Source organism: Tiliqua scincoides, chromosome 3 (assembly GCF_035046505.1).
Source record: "Tiliqua scincoides isolate rTilSci1 chromosome 3, rTilSci1.hap2, whole genome shotgun sequence".
In the NCBI taxonomy this organism is placed as follows: Eukaryota; Metazoa; Chordata; class Lepidosauria; order Squamata; family Scincidae; genus Tiliqua; species Tiliqua scincoides.
Window position 1 is genome coordinate 164,892,388 of NC_089823.1, and position 21,210 is coordinate 164,913,597.

Below are 21,210 nucleotides of genomic sequence, written 5' to 3' on the forward strand. Positions count from 1 at the left end.
CTTGCTTGTGGCTACCTGGAAGCAATCTGGTCAGCTACTGTGGGAAAGAATAGTTGAACTATGATTTGATCCAATGGGATTCCCGATCGCCCAATTACAAGCAGGGAGATCGGAGTTTGTATGGCCTGGCCGGAACACACGAGCCCCTTCCCCTGCGAGGCACTCCAGATGCCCACGCGATCCCCCCTTCCTCTGGGGGGGCGGACAGGCAGGCGGGCGGCCTCCGGGCCTGGCTCGCATGGCGGCGGTCGCTGCCCTGGTGTGCACTCTGCTCCCCCTTGCTTCCACTGGGGGAGGTGGTGGCGGGTGGGCAGTGGACAGGGGGGCCACCGGGTGTGGCTCGCATTGCGGCAGTTGCCGCCCAAGCGTGCATTCCATCCCCCCTTACTCAGGGAGTGGTGGCTGTGGCATGCGGCAGCCAGGCTCAGCCCATGCTGTGGCTACCGCCGCGGGGCGCACGTGTCGCCCCTCCCCACCCCCTTCTGGGGGCGGGTCTTTGGGGTGGACAGCTGTGGTGCGTGTCTTGGCGCTTTGGGGGCGGGCATTCACCAGGCTTGCAGGGCAGCGCTCGCTGCCCAGGAGCCTGTGCCCCCCATCCTGTTTCCTTCTGGCAGCGTGGTGGCTCAGCCGCACTGCGGCCCCCCCCCCATTCTGCTACCCACACCAAACTCTTCCTTCATCAGGTGTTTTTATGCCTGGGGGCCCTATTGCCTTAAAGTGGCTGCAGCTGTGCAGCACACTGCTGGTTGCCCAGGCCTTACCCTTAAAGGGGCCACTGCTGACAACACATCTACCTCCTCGCCAAATCTTCTGAGATTCCAATACACCATCCCCTTCGGCGGGGCTTGGGGAGGGGGCCGCTGTGGGCAGCTCGGCATGTTGGAGGGGGCATGCGGGTTTGCTTCAGCCCTTACCCGCCCTCTGGAGGGTCAGCACTCCGGGCGGGCAGCCACTGTGTGGAGTGCGGCGCTTGGGCATGTGGCCGCCGGGCCCTGCTCCCATCTTGCACCGGCCTGTAGGAGTGCACTACCCCCAGCCCAATTCAGCCCCCCCAGGGTGGCCTAACAGGGAGCACCTTACTGGCTTGCGTGGGTGGCTGTGGCTGCTGCCTCCCCCCCCCCCCAAAAAAAACCCAGGCAACTTAGACTGTGCGCCTGACAAGGAGCAGCCCGGGGTCTGGTGGTTTGGGCCCGCAAGTAGGCAGCTGCGAGGCAATTTGGAACACAGCTTGGGCTTGGCCCCGCCATGCAAGTTGGCTGGCTGGTAAAGCGGGGGATGCGGTGGTGCCAGCTACTGCCCGCAACGGCGGAGTAATTGAAGGAGAATTTGTCGCCTGACATATTGGTGATCCACCTGTGTGAAAATGAACTGTGTGGGATATCCGGGCTGCCGCTCAGGCCCAGAGCAGGCAAGGAGCTCGCCACCCTTCAGGGTTGGCTGCCCGGCATCTTAGTGGTCTGGTTGGACTTCCTACAGCGGTGGGTGTGGCGTGGTGCCAGCCGCTGTGCTAAGGTGGAGAGGATGAGGAGGAAGATTGCCAAAGAGATTGGCCAGTTTGTGGCACGGACCGGTGGACGGGTCATTGTGCATCCAGCCATTGCCTTCTCGATGCCTGCTCTCTACAGAGGAGATGGGGGCACTTGTCTGAGCAGGGGGTGGACAACTTTCTGAGAGACCTGCAGGATGGCCTTAAGGCGCTTCTCCCCCTGTTTGGGAGCGGGGGGGGATCAAGCACTAGGCTGACCCCTCCTTGTGGCAGGTGGTCCCAAATTCTTGGGACTTTGGAGTGCACCTTCAGACAGCATAGGCAGGGCAGAACCCAATAGCAGTCCTCAGGGGCTCAGCGGCATGAGGACATTGACTGGGGCCCTGGCCAGGACCACAGGGGTCCTCCTCAGAGGCTCAGCGGCTCGAGGCGGCACAGTCTGCGGTCCGGCTGCCTTCCCCTTATGGGACAGACCTGGATGAGCTGTGTTGCGCAAGAATGGGGCGCAGCTTGGAGTCGGGTGCACATCCTGCCTGGGGAATAGAGTTGGTTCTGGGGCCGCCCAGTGGTCCCACCTCCACACCATGCAGGGGTTTCGCTGCCCCTGCAACTGCAGGCCTCAGCCTCCTTTTCGGTATTAAAATGCTAATAAAGTGGCCCTTTCTCCCATGTGTGTTGTCTCGAGTGTTCATTGGATGGTGCCCAGATCATCTCTGTGTGTTCCAGCTTTAGCACTTAAAGCAGACACATTTATTGAGACAGTCTGCTCTAAAATTTTTACCTTATGTTTTAAAATTTATACCCTACCCCTCCACTTCCAAGTTCTTAAGACAATTCATGAAAATGGTTCAAATTTAATAGAATTTTATAAGTACAGGCAACTAAAACAGCAATCCAAAAGCTAAAATGCAATCTTCAAAATACACCTTTAATCATATTAGCCATTTCATCCAAAGGCCAATTTCACATCAATTTTGCTAAGCATAAGTTAATTGCAAATACTCAGTACCACAGTATTTTCAAGTTCTTCATGGAAAAAATCCATGGGAATTAACTGGGCAGAGCTAAGTTGAAATTGATTTAACCAGCAGGTCTCCTGCAATGTCTGCACTGTATCACTTCCAAGATGAGCAAAAGTTTACCTAGGAACAAAAAGGATGGATGCTTGAGATAGTGGCACCATATTCAACAATCATCAAAAAGTCTTAAGAGGTTTGTGCCCATTCTGCTACATACAGAAATCAATGGTTTACCAGGTAAGTCTGTTTTTAACCTGGTGCAGAATGGGTGGTGGCTGGGTACTCTGATTGTTCTGGCAAGTGTTTTATGCCATTGCACAATTCCTATGGGACTTTAAATAATAAGACATGGTCTAAAAAATAATCTTCCACATTAGCAGAATAAGCAAACCTCCTGCACCCTGCCAATGATCTGTTACTGAACGGGGTGAGTCACTGCTGTGTCAACTCAAGATAGGTTCACCAGTGATTCAGGGGGAGTTTAAAAAAAAAAAAGTAGATAATAAAACACAAAAGGCAGAACACATTAATGCTGCAGATGTCTGAACTGAAAGGTGCCAGGTACAAAAGCCCTACAATGTATACCTTTATTTTCCGGTTTGGACTCTTGCTGCCTAATAAATGCTCTCTGAGGGTCAGTTTAAGCAACATGGAAAATCAGGTCGTTATGCTTCTGCCAGACTGCTCCATTTTACACTGCTATTGAGGGGGACTACATTTTGAAGTGATCCTCCCCAAAAGTAGAAGGTCTCTGCACATAGAAAACTTGCAGGTTAGTAACAAGGGTTCAGCTGAGGTTTCTCCAAGGTGTTATTCAGTATAACAGGTTGTTTTTTAATGAGTGTTGGGTGGGGAGTCCAGGGCTCAATCCCAGGACTCAGCCCTGAAAGGAAATTGCTTTCAATAACAGCTCCAGAACTTGTAAAGGGGCAAAAAAGAAAAGCTAATCTCTGCAGGATTCATTTTAATCAGGTCTCCATTTTTAGACCTTCTGTCTGTTTCAGTGCCTGTGCTGGTTGCCTTTTCCTCATTTCAGATTCAGGATATATTGGATACAGAACACACAGGGACAAGAGCAGATCTTTGGACTTTCAATCAGGGAAAAGATATTTATTATTATTATTATTATTATTATTATTATTATTATTATTATTATTATTATTATTATTATTATTATTTAGATACTGCTTTTCAACCGAAAAAAAAATGAAGTGGTTTACAGAGAAAATCAAATAACTAAATGGCTACTTGTCTCGAAAGGGCTCACAATCTAAAAAGATGCAAACAGCCAGTGGGGACGACAATGACAACAACATTGTGCTGGGTTTAAGAGGGATAGTTACTCTCCCCATGCTGAATATAAGAGAAGCAACACTTGAAAAGGTGCCTCTTTGCCCAGTTAGCAGAGTTCATATTTATAATCTGACTTAAAGGTGCATGATTCTTTTTACACTGGTGTATACATGGATTAGCTAAGGAAGTCTCAGTAGGTTGAGCTCTTTTACAAATAGTACGCAAAAGTAAAAAGAAAAATCATATTTTCCCCTTAGAATAGGTTTTCAGTTTCTTTTTTCTAGCATATGTTACTGCAGACAGGTCAGTACAAGGGACTAGGACTGGTGGACAGAATCCTCTGAATATATCACACGTATCATTATTCAACTGAAAATGTGATAAGTGAGTGCAAGCTACAAGCTGCTGAAGTCAACAGCAAAGCTTCTATTGATTTTAACAGTTTAGGATTGCACCATGTGTTTTGAAAGGAAGTTGTGAGAGGGTGGAGGATTTGTGTACGCCTTTAAAATCTGTTCACTATCTTTGGAGACAGCTTAAGGCCTATGTGAAAGTGGCAGTTGCTATGGTAATGACTAGTTTCATTATTGATTACCCAAATAAAAATGTGTGTAAACCTACATAACATGCTGGCATGTAATGCTCCCTTGGGGAACCTTAAGCTGCACTTCTTTCCTTTAGTCAATTTCTCTCTTTCTCAATCGCTCTGGATCCTTCCAGTTCAGAATTTTTCAAAACAGACACAGCTTTCATGGAAAGAAGAGAGAGAGGCACTATGTCACAATCTGTACTGGGTCCAGAAAAAAAATTATGGCTGGCCATCACATGTCACTAAAAAGGTTACAATCTTATTTATATTTTCACAGTTATATTTATTTGTTTTATTAACCAATTTCTAAGAATTGTGGAGACTGAACACCCTGCCCCTGTGAACCACTCAAGGGGGTGCATGCTATCCCATCATAAGGGGGCAGCAGATCAGTGGTACTAACATAAGAACATAAGAACATAAGAACAGCCCCACTGGATCAGGCCATAGACCCATCTAGTCCAGCTTCCTATATCTCACAGCGGCCCACCAAATGCCCCAGGGAGCACACCAGATAACAAGAGACCTCATCCTGGTGCCCTCCCTTGCAGCTGGCATTCTGACATAACCCATTTCTAAAATCAGGAGGTTGCGCATACACATCATGGCTTGTACCCCGTAATGGATTTTTCCTCCAGAAACTTGTCCAATCCCCTTTTAAAGGCGTCTAGGCTAGACGCCATCACCACATCCTGTGGCAAGGAGTTCCACAGACCGACCACACGCTGAGTAGAGAAATATTTTCTTTTGTCTGTCCTAACCCGCCCAACACTCAATTTTAGTGGATGTCCCCTGGTTCTGGTATTATGTGAGAGTGTAAAGAGCATCTCCCTATCCACTCTGTCCATCCCCTGCATAATTTTGTATGTCTCAATCATGTCCCCCCTCAGGCTTCTCTTTTCTAGGCTGAAGAGCCCCAAACGCCATAGCCTTTCCTCATAAGGAAGGTGCCCCAGCCCCGTAATCATCTTAGTCGCTCTACACACACTTTGCGTGAACTCAGTGCCAGCTTTCATTCATGACGTCTCCAGTTTCAAGAATCACATAGTGTAGTTTGATGGGAAAGCACTCTACAATATAATACCAAATTAATCTCTAGTTAGCCCAGTCAGGATGGTGCTATGGCTCAGTGTATGGTTGCAGGCGGACCTAAGTTCAACCCCTGGCTTATCCAGATAGGACTAGAAAAGACCCTGTCTGAAAATCTGGAGAACTGCCACCGCAAAAATAGACAACACTGAGCTAGATGGACCAAAGATCTGACTCGGTCAAAAATGTTGCTATATAGTCTTTGAACAAGATTGGACTCCAGGTGGACTCCAGCAAGAATTTTCTTACTGTATTGTCGAAAGGCAATGGCTCTTTGCAGGTTTGCTAGCAATGAGAACATCAATGGGTAAAGTACATGCTTTCTATGGATAACACATAAGCAGTGTTAACAATCTCAAGAAAGCAAACAGAACAGATAATATGTGTACACTCCTTCAGCTGCCAGGGAGCACCAAATCCACAACGAGCGACTCTTATGGCCTATGGCGTGTGTGTATGAAGCATCTTCCGTGATGATGCTCATTGATGATGCTATACTGATGCTCATTGATAATGGCCTCAGGGTTCCCTTGTATATGCTGTTATACCTAGTTATAGCTATTAAAACATTTATACCTTCATTAATTAGTAGGAAAACATATTAGGGGAAAACTACAGGGCATAAACATTTAAACAAACTGGGCCCCTGTATTGCAGGTGTTCAACCTTGAAACCATGCCTAGTACTTTCCAAAATGCGATAAACACAGGTCAGACATAGGACTTGCCCAATCAAAATTGATATATATATATATATATATCAGTACAAGAAGGCAAACAATGCTAATTAGCTGGCCTCTATCAATCAGCCAGAACAGAAGTAATATACTTCCTTATTGAAGTCTATGCAAATCATAGCTGCAACAACAAGCTCTTGGCCCCAAATAGCCAAGAAAGGTTCAGCAGGGGCATGTGAACACCACTGATTCATCAGAATCTTCCACAATTTCCCAGGACACCTGCAATTTGGTCAGCTTGTGAAAAGATTCTGATTCCGCATCTTTCCTTTCTTCCAAAAATATGGGGGCTGGGCTGGTCCCATGGCATCCATGTGCCACACACGACTGCCAACTGCACATGCCAAACTCAGCAAGGATCCACTTTTGGCATTTGATCACAACTGCTTCATAAAGCTTAAGTTCTGACTGGATGCAAAAACCTCATCTGTGTTCAGTTCAGCATGAACAATGAACAGTCACAGAACCAGCTTTGCCTGTGGCAGAGCAGTTTAAAGTCAGCAAGAGTTGGCAAATAAATAAACAAACACATACATGGTTGTCATGAGTTCACAGGGCCATACATTTCCTTTGGAACAAGAATCTTATCATTCTGCCCAATGATTCTTCTTGAATCCAGTACCTTGACAATCCATAACCACTGCAGGCAATTCATTTCATGACACAGTTACCCATAGAAAGTTTAATGACCCATTTTGGGAAACCCATTTTTCATAAGCATGCTAATGTTCTCATCCTGCAATGTTCAAGGTAACCTGCCAAACAGTGATTACCACAGATAGGACCAAATCCTACCAACTTTCCTGCAATGACACAGCTGTGCCAATGGGGCATGTGCTGCATCCTGTACTTGGGTGGCAGTCACGGAGGCCTCCTCAAGGTAAGGGTATGATTGTTCCCTTATCTTGGAGTTGCATTGTCCTTACCTCGGTGCTAGAAAGTTGGTTAGGATTGTGACCATAGTCATTCAATGTTAGGCCAATCTCTGACTTTGCATTTCTTATGCAAAGAACTACTTTCTCAAAGTAGATGAACCTGTGATATTTATCACTGCTTTTTAAAAAGACATGTGGCTGTCATATAAATCTTAGCATTAGATCAGAACTGAAAAATGCCAATGGTCACTTTCTAGCTCAGGATAAGGAAACTATACAATGTAAATGTACATATCCGTATGTGGCAGTGCTCAAAATGGGGCAATGTAGATTGAGTCCAATCCGGATACTTGGGATTATGCATGAAACTCCATCCCCTGAAAGCAGAGGAAAGTTACTTAAGTTGAAAGCTACTTATAAGATCTTTCTCTGAAACCAGACAGAAGTCCCAAATGAGTCAGTGATTCTAGAAATCAACTTTTCTACAAGCTTTTGTTCATTTAATCTTCTTTTGTTTACACGAATCTACTAATAACTAATTCAATAGCATTAAATAATACTGAATTAGCATTGCCCTGCTGATTATATCAGTATGTAATTAAAAATGAAAAAAGCAACTGGAGCTCTCAAACCTAAAAGGTTGGGGGAAGCCAACGTAGAGCCTGAGGATGTGGACAGGATTCTCTGGAGTGTGAGGCCATTCTCAGGCCTGCTAGACCCTTGTCCAGCATGGCAAATTAGATCTGCCCAGAGAGGGCTGGCCAAGTGGACAGGGAAGATGGTGAATTCATCTATGAGGAAGGGGGTATTGACTCCGACCTTGAAGTAGGCAGTGGTTTGCTCCCTCCTAAAGAAACCCTTCCTGGATCCCACTAATCTGAACATCTTTCGGCCAGTCTCAAATATTCCATTTTTGGGCAAAGTGTTCCAGCTTCAGAGGGTCATAGAGGAAGCTGATTATCAGGATCCATTCCAGTTTGGCTTCATGCTGGGGTTCGGGATAGAGACTGCCTTGGCTGCTTTGGTGGATCCTGCACTCGGGAATGGACAGGGGAAGTGTGTGACTTGCTGGACCTCTCAGCAGCCTTTGACACCATTGACCATGGGTTGGTTGGTTGAGTTGGGGCTTGGAGGCACCATTTTGCAATGGTTTCCTGGCTGGTTGCTCCTTCCTGGCTGGCAGATCCCAGAAGATGGTGCTGGGGGATGCTTGTTTGTCATCCTGGCCTCTTCAGTGTGGGGTGCCACAAGGTTTCATTCTATCCCCCATACTGTTTAACATCTACATGAAGACACTGGGAGAGGCCATGCACAGGTTTGGTGTAGGATGCCATCAGAACGCTGATGACACCTATCTCTTTCTCTCCTCTCCTGAGTCCGAGGGGGCAGTTGAGATCCTGGGTTGTTGTCTGGTGGAAGTTGGGAGCTGGATGTGGTCACACAGGCTGGATGTGGTGAATAGGGCAAAATTAAATCCAGAGAAGTCCACGACTCGGTATCGGACTATTGTCCTGCTCTGAGTGGGGTTGAATTCCCTCTGAAGAAGCAGGTCCACAACTTGAGAGTTCTCCTGGATCTGCAGTTGATCCTGGATTCCCAGGTGGTGACTGTGGCTAGGACAGCCTTTGCTCAGCTTTGGTTGATTCACCAGCTGCAACCATACGTGGGTCACTCAAACCTGGCCATGGTGACCCATAGCCTAATGACATCTAGATTAGATTACTGTAATGCATTTTATGTGGGGCTGCCTCTGAAGACAATTCAGAAGCTGCAACTAGTACAGAACATGGCTACCCATGTGGTTACTAAATGTACCCTACAAACATTATGCCTTGTGATCTGTTGCTAAATCTAGTAACTTAGAATTCATCTTCAAAAAGTTCAAAACAAACAAATGAAACCCTAGAAGCCTGTAGCCAGACTAACTGTGATCCCATTACTATCCCATGACTTTTTTTTTACTCTTAATGGCAAACAACCCTTTACAGCAGGCATGGCGTGGGCTTGATACAGCCCACAGAGGCTCTCTGTGATAGTTGAGCTCTCCCAGCACCACCATCAGCTCTTGAGCTGCTGAGAGAGCAACGCTGGGACAGCCCAATTATTATGTAGTCCACCATTTCAGCAGCACTGCTTCTTCTGAGGTGTCCCTGCTGAAAGGGCAGCCCATGTGGTAATTGGGTTCACACAGCATAGCCCTTTCAACAGCATTGCTTCTTCTGAGACATTAGGAGGGGGAGACTAAAGAAGGCCGCAGAAGGTGTGGAACAGTACAAGGAAAAAGACAATAGGAGAAAGGAGAAGCTGCTAAACTGCTGGAAGAGTCAAATTATGGGTCGCCCTTTCAGCAGTACTGCTTCTGCCCATGAATCACTTTGTATAGCACCTTTCAACTGCTGCACTGTGAAGTGACACAGCGACAGAAACTGTGCTGCTGCATGGGCAGCCTGTGTAATAATTGGGCTTTCTCATATCATGACAATGTGATCAAAATTTGTATATTTTTTCTTCTGCCATTTGCAGCTGAGCTCTTAAGTGAGGAACATTGCTTAGGATGTAGACCGTATACTTAATAACTCTATACCCTTTTAGTTCACTGACCTACAATACACAATCCTCCAATGCCAGTCTAATAGTTCATGTTCTATTTAGACCCTATACCAGCGGTTTTCAACCACTGTGCTGTGGCACACCGGTGTGCTGTGAGGCTGCCTCAGGTGCGCCGCAGGGCCAAGGAGGCGGTGGTGGTGACAGCAGCAGCTGCACACGTGGGAGAAGCGGCCGCTTGGAACCTTGCATGGCAGCAGGAGAAAAAGGGGCAGCCCATGAAGGGGCTTCAACACTCCTGCTTCAACACACCTGCCGCATGTGCTAATTGGACAGCCAGCCAGGCAGCTAGAGAAGCCTGGAAGCAGGCAGGAACATGGAGAGAGTGAGGGTGAGCAGCAAGAGCGAGGAGGAAGTGAGAGCCAGCCAGAAGGTGGAAGCAGGTACAGAGCCAGAAGCAACTGGCTGGAAAAGGAACCTGGAAAGGAACCATTGACTATAATGGGGCTTGCTTCTGAACAGACATACAGAGGCTTGGTTGCACTCTTTCTTGAATACTTGAGCAGGCAAGTGATGCTTTTCTTCCTCTCCACCCCACTTCCTCCTCTCCTGCAAACACATCCCCCCATCATAATTGCAGTTAACCCCTCTCTTTCTGCCCCTCCCCTCCCTCTTCCCCACCTCTTCCCCCACCCCAGTGAATCCTGCACTTGTTTCAGCCACATCTCCTCACTGCCCCTCAAGGCACATTTCTCCAGTATGCTCAGTCTCATCTCTCTTTGCCAACACTTCCTGGCATATCAGAGCACATCAATTGATAACAGTTTGAACAGACCTGCTTCAAAACAATGATCTTCCATTCCAGAAACCTCATACACTTCTCTCTCCAAGCTTCTGGGGAATTTCTTTCATTGTCATGTAATGATCTAACAGCCCAATCCTATGCATGTCTACTCAGAAGTAAGTCTCATTAAAGTCAATGGGGCTTACTTCCAGGAAAGCGTGGATAGGATTGGACTGTAAGGCTGCAATCCTAACCACACTTTCCTGAGAAAGTGTTTGTTCCCTACCTCAGAGCTGCATTGCCCTTACATCAGTCCTGGAAAGCTCTGACATAAGGGGTCAGGACTGCATCCTATGTCACTAAATACAGACGCAATATAAAAAAATTTATACCTTGCTATAAGGCTATTCCAGTTGCCCTTATTAAACTCCCCTCTTCACTATATACATAGATATAAGTAGGCATATGTTTGAATATGTATAAACACCCATGTTTATAATACTGTATATTCTATCAAAAAATCTATTTGGTATGTCTACAAGATATTTCTTAATAAACTGTCTAAAGATAATTGCTGCAAATAATTGAACTGTATAATCAACATTAATTTATAATTTAAAAGAGTTAATGTTGTTACAAGTCAAGAAAATAATCACAAATTAATTTTTAGAAAGGAAAAATAGCTTATAGGAAATAGAATGTCTGTGAAAATGTGTTATAGGGGATATTCTTCCTACTTCTTTTCATAAGCTTAAAATGCAATTTTGTGCTATTCTGATTTTACAAGTGACAAGGATGAGAATTTTGTGCCTAGTCATTACACTATACAGATTTGTATCCTTCATAAATTAAAGGGACATGAATGAGAGATCACCTACACGCTCATTATCACCAGGCTAGCTCTGAAGTTTATTACCTACTGAACAAAAAGGAAGAGACAAATGTTAGAAATGAGGGGCCTCGGGCCTGAAACTTTTACATAATATTAAGGTATTGTGTTTTTATTGAAGGAAATTCTGTAACAGTATCAGCCACGTACAGAGGATCAGCTACATATAGAGTAGTAGAATTTGCTGGAGAAGATTCCAGATAAATAAAGGCACTGCTACACTGTAATAATGACAAGTTTACACATGAAGACTCATTCTGGCCCATTGCCTTCTCTGCTGCTAATGTCTGATGAGCACAGGACAACTTAGCAGCAACTGTTACCCTGCACATCCCTGATCTTGGAAGCTAAGCAGGGTCAGGCCTGGTTAGTACTTGGATGGGAGACTGCCTGGGAATACCAGGTGCTGTAGGCCTATACCATAGTCTTTTGAGACTGAAGGTTGCCAACCACAGGACAATTTATTATTATAATAAAATATTTATATACCACTTTTCAGTAATCCAAAAAAGTTCACAAAGTGGTTTACACAGAAAAATAAATTTTAAAAGGCTCTCAGCCCAATCCTATGCCCGTCCACCGATGCAACTATGCCACCAGAGCGTGTGCTCCATTCTGCAGGATGCGGGGGCACTCCTGGAGGCCTCCTCAAAGTAAGGGACAAATATTTGTACCTCTCCCCAGGGATAAGCCTCCACTGCCTAACAGCCCAATCCTATCCACACTTTCCTGGGAGTAAGCCCCATTGACACTAATGGGACTTACGTCTGAGTAGACATGCATAGGATTGGGCTGTAAGTGGTCTAATATGACCTGTGCCAGTTATTTTGCTGGCAGAAGTCCGAGTGGGCCGGGAAAAGCGAATTGAAGGCCAAGAATGGGGTTAGGATAGCGGTGGATATTTCATTTAACTCGCTTTTTTACTTTCAAAACAAGATACCCTAAACTGTACTTAGTAATACCATACAATGAGTGCTGATGACATTATTTAAAAGCCTCAGAAACACTCAGCAAAATGCTCCCAGATATCAAAGAGAAGTACAAATAACAAACAACTCTCTTCTGAAGGGAAAGAGAAGAAAAGAATAACTTTAGACTGCAGGCGTAAGAAGTAGAAAAAAAAGAAGCAGGAAGAAGTTAAGAGCTGGGCTTCAGTCCTATGGGTAGACTTACTTCCAAGTTACTCCTACTGAAATCAGTATTACTTACTTCCAAGGAAACACAATTAGTATTGAACAGTTCAAGAACTATTCACGTCTAGAAAAACAGATCAAATCTCATAACTGCACAGTGGTCTTTAAGAGACCAATATTTGTATTTGCTAAGTATTTCAGAAATCTAAATTATCTCTCCACATTAGTGAAGGTCACTGAAGATCATCCGTAAGGGCATTCACAGTTTTCATTTCATTGTAAAATTAAAAAACAAAGCCAACAACAAAAAAACCTTATTGTAATGCACACACTCACCGCTTGACAGACAATGGGGTATTTTACACGATTTATTCCTCCAGCAAAAACAGCAAAAGTCAGAGCAGTATGGAAACAGAAGTTGATAAGCATGTGCCAGCCTTTTCTGCTGATACGAATGGTGCTGTTTAAAATCAACAGAAAAAAAAAGTTATATAGCTGTTGCAAAAAGTATCACAGAAATCCCAACAATACACTGAACAGCCATCATTCCAATTCAGGACTCCTTTAAGGTGTTTCAGAATTGGCTAAGGCATAGTCATTCTCCTTCACCATGGAGAGAGCATTAGAGAATCACAACGTGTTTGCACCTTAGCCTTTGTAATGGGCCACTGTCTCAAATTACTCTGTTTTTACACTGAATTCTGAACACTACTTCCTTTTTTCATAACTATCAGTGGCCACATTGGTACACGATCACTTCCACTGAGATGACTCGGGCCCCAATCCTGTCCAACTTTCCAGCACTGATGCAGCCTCAGATCAGCCGTGAAGTATGGGTACAAACGTTCCCTTACCTTGAGGAGGTCTCTGTGACTGTCCCACCATCAAAGGATGCAGCAAATGCCCCATTGGCATGACTGCAACAGCATTGGAAAGTTGGATAGAATTTGACCCTCAGACAGCAAGTGAAAGCACTTGTTTAACCAGAGGTTGGCTCTCTCTGTCTCTCTGTATTTTTTAAATTTTGTTTCCACATTCAGTTAGCCCTTGAAATGCGTAAACGGGTAAGTGAAGCAACTTTTAAGAGGCAGTTATGAAAATAAATTCTCAGCAAGATATACTACCTACAGGACAATAACTGCATTTTTTATATTCTATGGACAACCGAGTCAATATTTATTTGTTGCACTTCTATTCAATCCATTCAGGTCAGTGTTTCAGAGGAGTATTGGCTAGGTAAGGTCAGCTTAGCTTCAGAGCCAGAGCAAAAGAATCTTCAAGGCATTCTATCGTCCAAGCAGAGAATATATAATATGTAATAAAGGAAATTCTTAAGCCACTTAGGGCCCAATCCCATACTTTTTTCCAGCACCAGTGCATCCACAATGCAGCCTTGAGGTAAGGGAACAAATGTTTAAATACCTTAAGGAGGCCTTTGTGACTGCCCCACCACCACAGGATGCAGCGCAAGCCCCATTGGCACAGCTTAACCGGCGCTGGAAAATTTGATAGGATTGGGCCTTCTGTATTGTAATTCATATTACAATAGTGGTAAGTGAGCCACAACAGTGCTGTTCTTAAACAGGTGAATGGGAAGCCTTCATACAGGAAAGTCCCTATGTGTATGAATCATGGCACCGGCTTTCCTTAGTCAGCCAGTAATCTGATGTTATGACCTCGAATCTGCATATCTCGGTGTTGTGCTCTCCCCACACTGCCTGAATCCCCCCCTGAATGTCACCACCGCGTGTGACCCTCCTTCATGGATGAGTGGGGAGGACAGGTGGGCCAATGAACAAGTGCACCCCATCCCCACTTTGAGTGCATTGTGCAGGCTCCCCGCTCTGCAGCGATTCTCTTTGAAATGAATGGGAATAGGGGATGCTGGCAACTCAGCTTCCCTTGTTCTTGCTTACTGCAAACACAAGTGGCACAGAACAGGTAGGCTACCTGCAACGCTTCCCATAAGTAAAGGGAAGAGAAGCCAAGGGAAGGGGGTAGGCTTTAAACTGTTTTTCCCTGCCTGCTTAGTGCTTCATAAGAGAAGTGAACTGGAGCAGCAGGAACTATTTTTTCTTTCTACTTCTTTCTTCAGCAGCTGCCACTGCTGCAATTCTTTCTGACTTTCTCTCAACAAGATGGAAGAGGATCAGAGTCCCCTGTGGACTGGCAGGCTGGAGAGGGTGGTGGACAGATGGGCTGGCCCATGCACCATTTATCCAAGGGTGCAAGGTCCATGAGGCGGGATTTTGTTTTCCCACCAATGGGGTAGCCTAAGGGAAAAGTAGGATTTTGATCTTCCAAAACCAATATTCCCTCTAATTTTCCCATGGAGTGCAACTAAGCGGTTGTGCGGGGTGGCTGTGGAGTGCTCCTTATCAAGCTCTGGACAAGTGAGAGAAGTGTTGTGGGGCACCGATTAGAGCTACACAGTCAAACAGCTGTGCTGCTTACAGGGAAGACTGACCAAAACCCTATAAAAGGAGGTGGCTGGATTGAAAAGTGGCCTGTTGTGTTCCAGCGCTTGCACTGCTACCTGTACATAACTGTCACACCCTTCTGGACTCTGGACATGAACAAAGGAGCTGAACTTAAGAGCACATGTCTAGCTAGGGAAAAGTCTAAGTAGCACACATTAGAATTTAATTTAATTTGCCTCTTATTTCAAGACTTTTGCCTAATTTCAGGTGCTTGTTTTTGGAATACTTGATCTTTGACTAATGTTCCTTTTGAATTTTCTTTTTTCTTTTTAAGCTTTTCCATCATGTTTCAGACCAAATAGACAGTTATCCCCTCACTCACTTTTACAGTTTCTTATATTGCTCATGGTGAACACTACAAGGCGGTGTGCATACATGTAGAAAAGACTGAGAAGGTAAATTGGCTCCCCAGTTGCTTCTTTAGCTACTGGCTTTTGTACTGAGAGAACCCTGGTCATTGAGCTCACTCCAGATGCGAAGAAAGGCGTGGAAGAGCTTTTGGGATTTTTTTCCTTCTTGGTGGCAGCAACTAGCCTTTCTGGGACAATATCTATTAGAGGTCACTGCTGCCCCAGAAAGTACCCAATGATGTGCAGGAAGCTCAGGTTACACAGCCCATGTGCCTCTGCTCCTTCCCTCTACTCTGTACGGGGGGCCATGACAGCCGTGCCAGATTATCACAGGCTGCTGTGTAATGTGCACATGCTTGGGCAGTGCAGGAAGGAGCAAACCCCAAGTGACTTTCTGAAAACTGGAAATAGATTTCAGAGGCTTCTGCATTCTGAAGCCATTCTAGAGCATGGATTAGTGCTGGTGCGATGCTGGAAGAGGCCTCTGGGGCTTCCACCACCAACACGAAGACCATCGTTAGTCAAAACTTCTCTAAGCAACACACACCTGTATATGTGAGGAGAGTATGAAATAGAAAAAACATATAGCAATCACATAAACATTCGTAGCATTCGTAAACAACCAGCAAAAAGCCTGTCAGGGTGTGTGTGTGTGAAAGTGTATGTGCATCGTTGTAGTTATATTTGCATGAATCCCTGGAGTCCTTTCAACAGAGAAACAAAAGGGGCCTTCCCCACAATATTGTCTCCATGTGCAGCACTATACTATCCTTCATAAAAGAGAATGTGAACCATTCTCTCCTGTAAGAGAAAATAAAGGAAAAAAGGGTGCACTCAATGGAACTATTGAGGTGTGTGCTAATCCACTGAAACAAACATACTCCTATATCTCCATAGCCCAATCTGGAGTTCTGCTTCACAGAGTACAGTATTCTTGGAATATTTAAAAGTACTTCAGGAATTTCACACTGTATTTTAAATGCACCCTTGAGAATCCATGTGAGGAAAGATGGAAGTTGTGGCGGGGCCAACCATCCATTTAACAAAACTATCACTTTCTCCCCTCCCCCCCCACAACTTGCCCTTGTCTCCAGAAATAAAAGTCAAGATACTATTGTACCACCCAAGGAGCTGCAAAGGCATAATTAAACTGTGAATCTCTCTACAATGTGGAAGTAGTTACAGTGGTGCCCCCTTACCTGCAGGGGTTCCATTCTGAAACCCTACCTCCCACAGATCAGCTGAAACCGAAGATACAGGCTAACACCTGTCCTACAGTCTGGACCCCACCACCCAGGCAAAGGGAACCCAGCTTCCCTCCTCTCTGGAAGGGCTTCTGAGCCCCAACCCTCTGGAACGGCTTCAGAGCACATCAGAGGTCTTGAACATCTGTCCATGGCCTCTGCCAGCCTGAGACCGAGCTTTAGAGTTTAAAACATGTAACTTCCAGTTTCACAGAGAAACTGGAAGTGATGTTTTTAATGCCTTGTCCATGAATGTCCATGGCCTCTGCTGAGCTTAGAAGCCCCTCCAGGCTCCCTTTGCTGGGGGGAGGGGTTGCAGACTGCATGGTGTGCTGGGGGGGCATGCACATGGGGGCTCCACGGACCCGATCTGTGGATAACTGAATATCGGATCCATGGACACTGAGTTACATGGACTAGCAGTCTTACTCCAGGGATTCTCAAGGTGGGTTGTGACTAGTTGTAATACTGTATAGGGTAGGGCCACATAAATCTATGTATTAGTTTTTGGGATTGTAGAAACAAAGTTTTAGAATCCCCACATTAAGGAATTCATAATAGAATCCACTATAGCTGTTGATCTGAGAAAGAGAGATAGGGAGGTTAGATTGCATGTCGTTACCAAATCATGTATGCCAGCTGTTTCCGGCTGGAACCTTTAACCACTCAAAAGTTTTCTCAGAAAAGAAAAACAAAATAAAGGCTGGCTCCACTAACTGCTAGCAATTGGCATATTTCTTCTTACCTGTGATGCACAATGTAGGTGATAATTGAAGCAAACAGGCACAATAGCATGACAGCAGTACATGCATAGACCACAGGGTGCAGGAACTCCCCAGGGTACTGGGGGAGGGACAACACTGTCTTCAGATCCTGCCGAGGAAGAAAAGTCAAATGAATTGATCATCTCAACAAAGATGTCAGGGCTCCAGCAATGCGATGCTTGCTTCCTCACCAGAGCAGAGCTACAGTAGGGCATTTTCGCCGATTGCTGATGAACAGTGGTTGTCCTCAATCAGCAACCCCCACCTACAAGGCAAATCTTGGCTGTTTCAGCCACAGTCCCTTGCTCACCACAGGTACTGCCTATCTGAAGGGAAATCCTGTGCTTCACCTAGCTCTACATGCTGGAGATAACAACCCTGTTCTTGTTTACATAATCAGTTATACTCGGATGAAAGAGCAGTTTGTCAGAGTCTGCAGTTTCACCAGAGGCCCTTTTACTCTCTCTTTCATCTGACTTTGGCTTCTGATTAATTCTTTGAACCAGGATACAAGTAAGAGCCTGAAGTGAAGGCAGGGATTCTTATCCCAAGTTAACTGTAACATCAGGCATCATCTGTTTAAGGCACTATGACCTCATTCGCATCCCAGTGTGGTATTTTTACATCCGAGGAATGCTTGCCATTCTGAGACATAACTCAGAATCAAAATTAGGCCATGTCTCTGGTTCCTTGCTCCACCTGCATCTTTTCACTCAGTATAATGATATCTGGGCAATCACAACTAAGGACAGCTTTTTGATTTGAGGGAATTTATTTGAAAGCGATATTGTCATAAAAGAAGGCCAGACAGAAGGTCCACTCCAGTGGCATTTTCTAGAACACGTTCCCAAGCAACTTGACTCAAGAGCAGTTTTTGGAAGCAACGCAACATTATAAAATGAGGTTGCATTGCACACAACACAGCTTCAGATACCAATGGACTTTAAGAGGAAGTTGGGAAATCACCAGTCAAGCAGGATTAAAGTCTGATTTTGTTGCATTCATTGTGTCAGATTTCAGTCCAGTTCAAACAATAAAAAGATCCCAAATTCAAATTATTAAGATGCTAATGTTTATAAATATTTACAGTTCACTTATGCACACACCTGGGAATGAAGAGATGATTCAACAATGCAGAGTTTAATTTCTAAGAAAGGCCACGACTTAGTAAAAAATAAATGCAAAGATCTGCTAGGGAATAATTGTTTGCTGCTCTAACTACCAGTCTCCCTTTAGTGCAGGCGAATTACCTGAACTAAATGGGACTCCATGCCACTGCCTCATGCACTCATTCTGGGTGAACTCTACTCCAGTTCTAAGCACAGGTGTAGTTGCCACAGTTGATCACAGCCATATGCCTAGGAACATGTTGAGAGAGGCCTGTCAATGTCAGTTGCCCCCCCCCCCGTCAACTAACTTAGAATGAATGAAGCAGGCATACCCTAGAGCAGGGGTCTCTAAACCCCGGCCCAGGGGCCAGATGTGGCCCGTGGCCAGCCTCTGATCCTCTGAGAGCCTCTGGCCCAGGTGACCAAACACAACCAGAGTTGTGCTTGTGAGGTGGGGGAATGGGGGCCCATTTAAGTGTGTATTTCTTGGGCTGTGTTGGTGCTTGGAGAAATCCTGGAGATTCATTCACTCAAGTTCCATCTCTAATGTATTTAAATTTTATATTTAATTTTTTTTTTCAAGCCCTCAACACTATGCCAGATTTTTGATGTGGCCCTTCGGCCAAAAAGTTTAGAGACCCCTGCCCTAGAGGAATGTCATCTGTTGTCTCACTGAACCTACTGCTCATAATAGACTGGTCTAAGGAAGCCTCTTTACCCTCCAACAAATGTCTGAAAGTGCTCACCAACAAAGCCCTAAGTTTTAAATATCTGCCTAACCTGCACTATTGTGAACCACTGTGAAATCAGGCAGTGCAGTCCTAACTTATACTGGAACAGGGAGGCTGGCAGGCCTGTCCTGTATTCAGTGCGAGTTTGGGGCTGAAATCAGCTCAGCCTGGGGCAAAGGAAATTGCTTTCCCTTACATCGGAAAGAACCGCTGCAGCCCCAATGGGGCTACTCGAATTTGTGCCACCTAAAGAAGTGGACCAGATTGAGCAGACTGGAGCTGGCCCAGGATGCCCAGGAACAGGGATAGGATCAGGCACAAGTGCTGTATCCTGGCTCCCCCCGCACTTAACCCCCACCTGCCCACATGTCCACCCATGCTCACGTTTGTGAACCTTCTGGACTAGCTCAAGGTACTTGCACCAGTCCAGTGCAATCTTAGGATTGCGCTCCCAGTATCTTTTCATGACCGAACATAGTGCCCAAACCTCCACAGTGCAGAGGTGCTAAAAATAAGCACAAAAACAGGGCTCAGAGGCCAACATGAGAGGGAAAAAGATTATTTCCAAATCAGACTTAGAAGTGCACTGTTTGGCAGTGCAGATTAAACAGATGGATGGCTGCTGAGTTGTACCCAAGCTGAAGTGGAGAATCAAACTTTTGGACTTTTTATTTTCTGAACTGATACAGCAGATTTTCTGTGTTTTATTTATTTTCCGTGTTTGTTCAAAGTTGAAAATGTTGCATTTGTGCAGCCTTTTCTGGGGACCTCCAAACATGTTTTTGGAAAAATTTCAAGGTGGTTCCACATACCAGAAATTTTTTTTTGCATTTTGTAACTTATGGCAGGATACATGCACATTTTTGCAGACACTGACTATGAGTGCTGAGTATCAATTCCTATGGAAATCATGCTAAAAAGCTGAACTTGCCTCAGAAAATCGTAAAGAAGGTAAGAAACCAACCAACCAACCCATGGTTTTTACTGAGCAGTCTGAAAAAAATGCAGAAAAAAATTTGATCTTTCCACTTTTCACAGAAAAAAATTGTTTTCTTTTTCCTGGCCCCACTTCTTACACTTAAGCCCCACTTAAGCCCACTGTGTTCAGTAAGACCTAGGCTGTAATTCTGGCTTACTGTTCAGAAACAAACACCTCTAGCCATTAGCCAGGGTGCATGAGGTTGATGTGGTTGGCCATGAATACCTTGTCTTGATATCTCCCATGGCAGCATGTAATCCTGCCCTGCCTATCTGCAATGAGAGGGGAAGCTTGAGCGAGTTAACAACTGCAATTAGATATGTATATTGAGTGTATGATCTCTTGCAATCTGGCCTTGTTGCACTTCCTGTATGGCAATGCCTCTATTACACTACTCTAATTACTGGTCAGTGCTGGCACCAGGTTGTGGTGCTGGCACAAGACAAAGCCCCAGGACCCCCAACACTAGACCCACCATACACTAGACCCACTATGTCACTTGCTGTCCGCTCAAATGATGCATTGGGTGCTACCACTGCCATTGGTATTGAGTGTTCAGGATTTGGCCCAGTCAGTGGGGCCCACCGATGACCCTGGACCTCAGCCAGTTCCTGGTCTAGTTAACCCCAAAGCCAGCTCTAGTACTAGTAATAAAATATTTGTAGACAGATTTACATTCAGGTCAGTTTATTTCAGCTTGAAGTATTAACTCTTCCAGAGGGCATGCAATATAAATGTAGAGGGTTTGGAAAACTGACATAATCAATTACCGAAAATAGGTTTATAAATGGGGTATGCTCATAAGTGCACAAAAAAACTGATACATTTGCAAGAAGATACGGAATGCTAAGAAGATGACGTATGTTTTATAATGAACTAACACATTTAAAGCAGTCACGTTTTGTCTTTTTTCTTCTAAAGAATGAATTTAAGAGTAGCTTTTACGAAATGGCCAATTTTAGTCCATTAAGCCAATCTGCTCAGATAGTGAACAGTACAAACCTGTGCACGTTTACTCAGAAGTATGTCCTACTGTGTTAAAGAAGGCTTACTCCTAGGAAAGTGTATTTTGGATTGCAGTCTTAATTAAAATATTTGGCATCTTGCAATGTA

At 45.1% G+C, this 21,210-nt stretch overlaps 1 protein-coding gene across 1 annotated transcript in view; it reads right to left on the bottom strand.

Annotated features, from left to right (window-relative positions):
- ADGRA1 (adhesion G protein-coupled receptor A1) overlaps positions 1 to 21,210 on the bottom strand; it is a 391,892-nt gene that overhangs the window by 51,965 nt on the left and 318,717 nt on the right. The window contains exons 15-16 of the mRNA XM_066621619.1: positions 17,260 to 17,387; positions 12,777 to 12,900 (exon numbers count right to left, since the gene is read on the bottom strand). Coding sequence (XP_066477716.1) covers positions 12,777 to 12,900; positions 17,260 to 17,387 — 252 coding nt within the window. The remainder of the gene's footprint in view (positions 1 to 12,776; positions 12,901 to 17,259; positions 17,388 to 21,210) is intronic.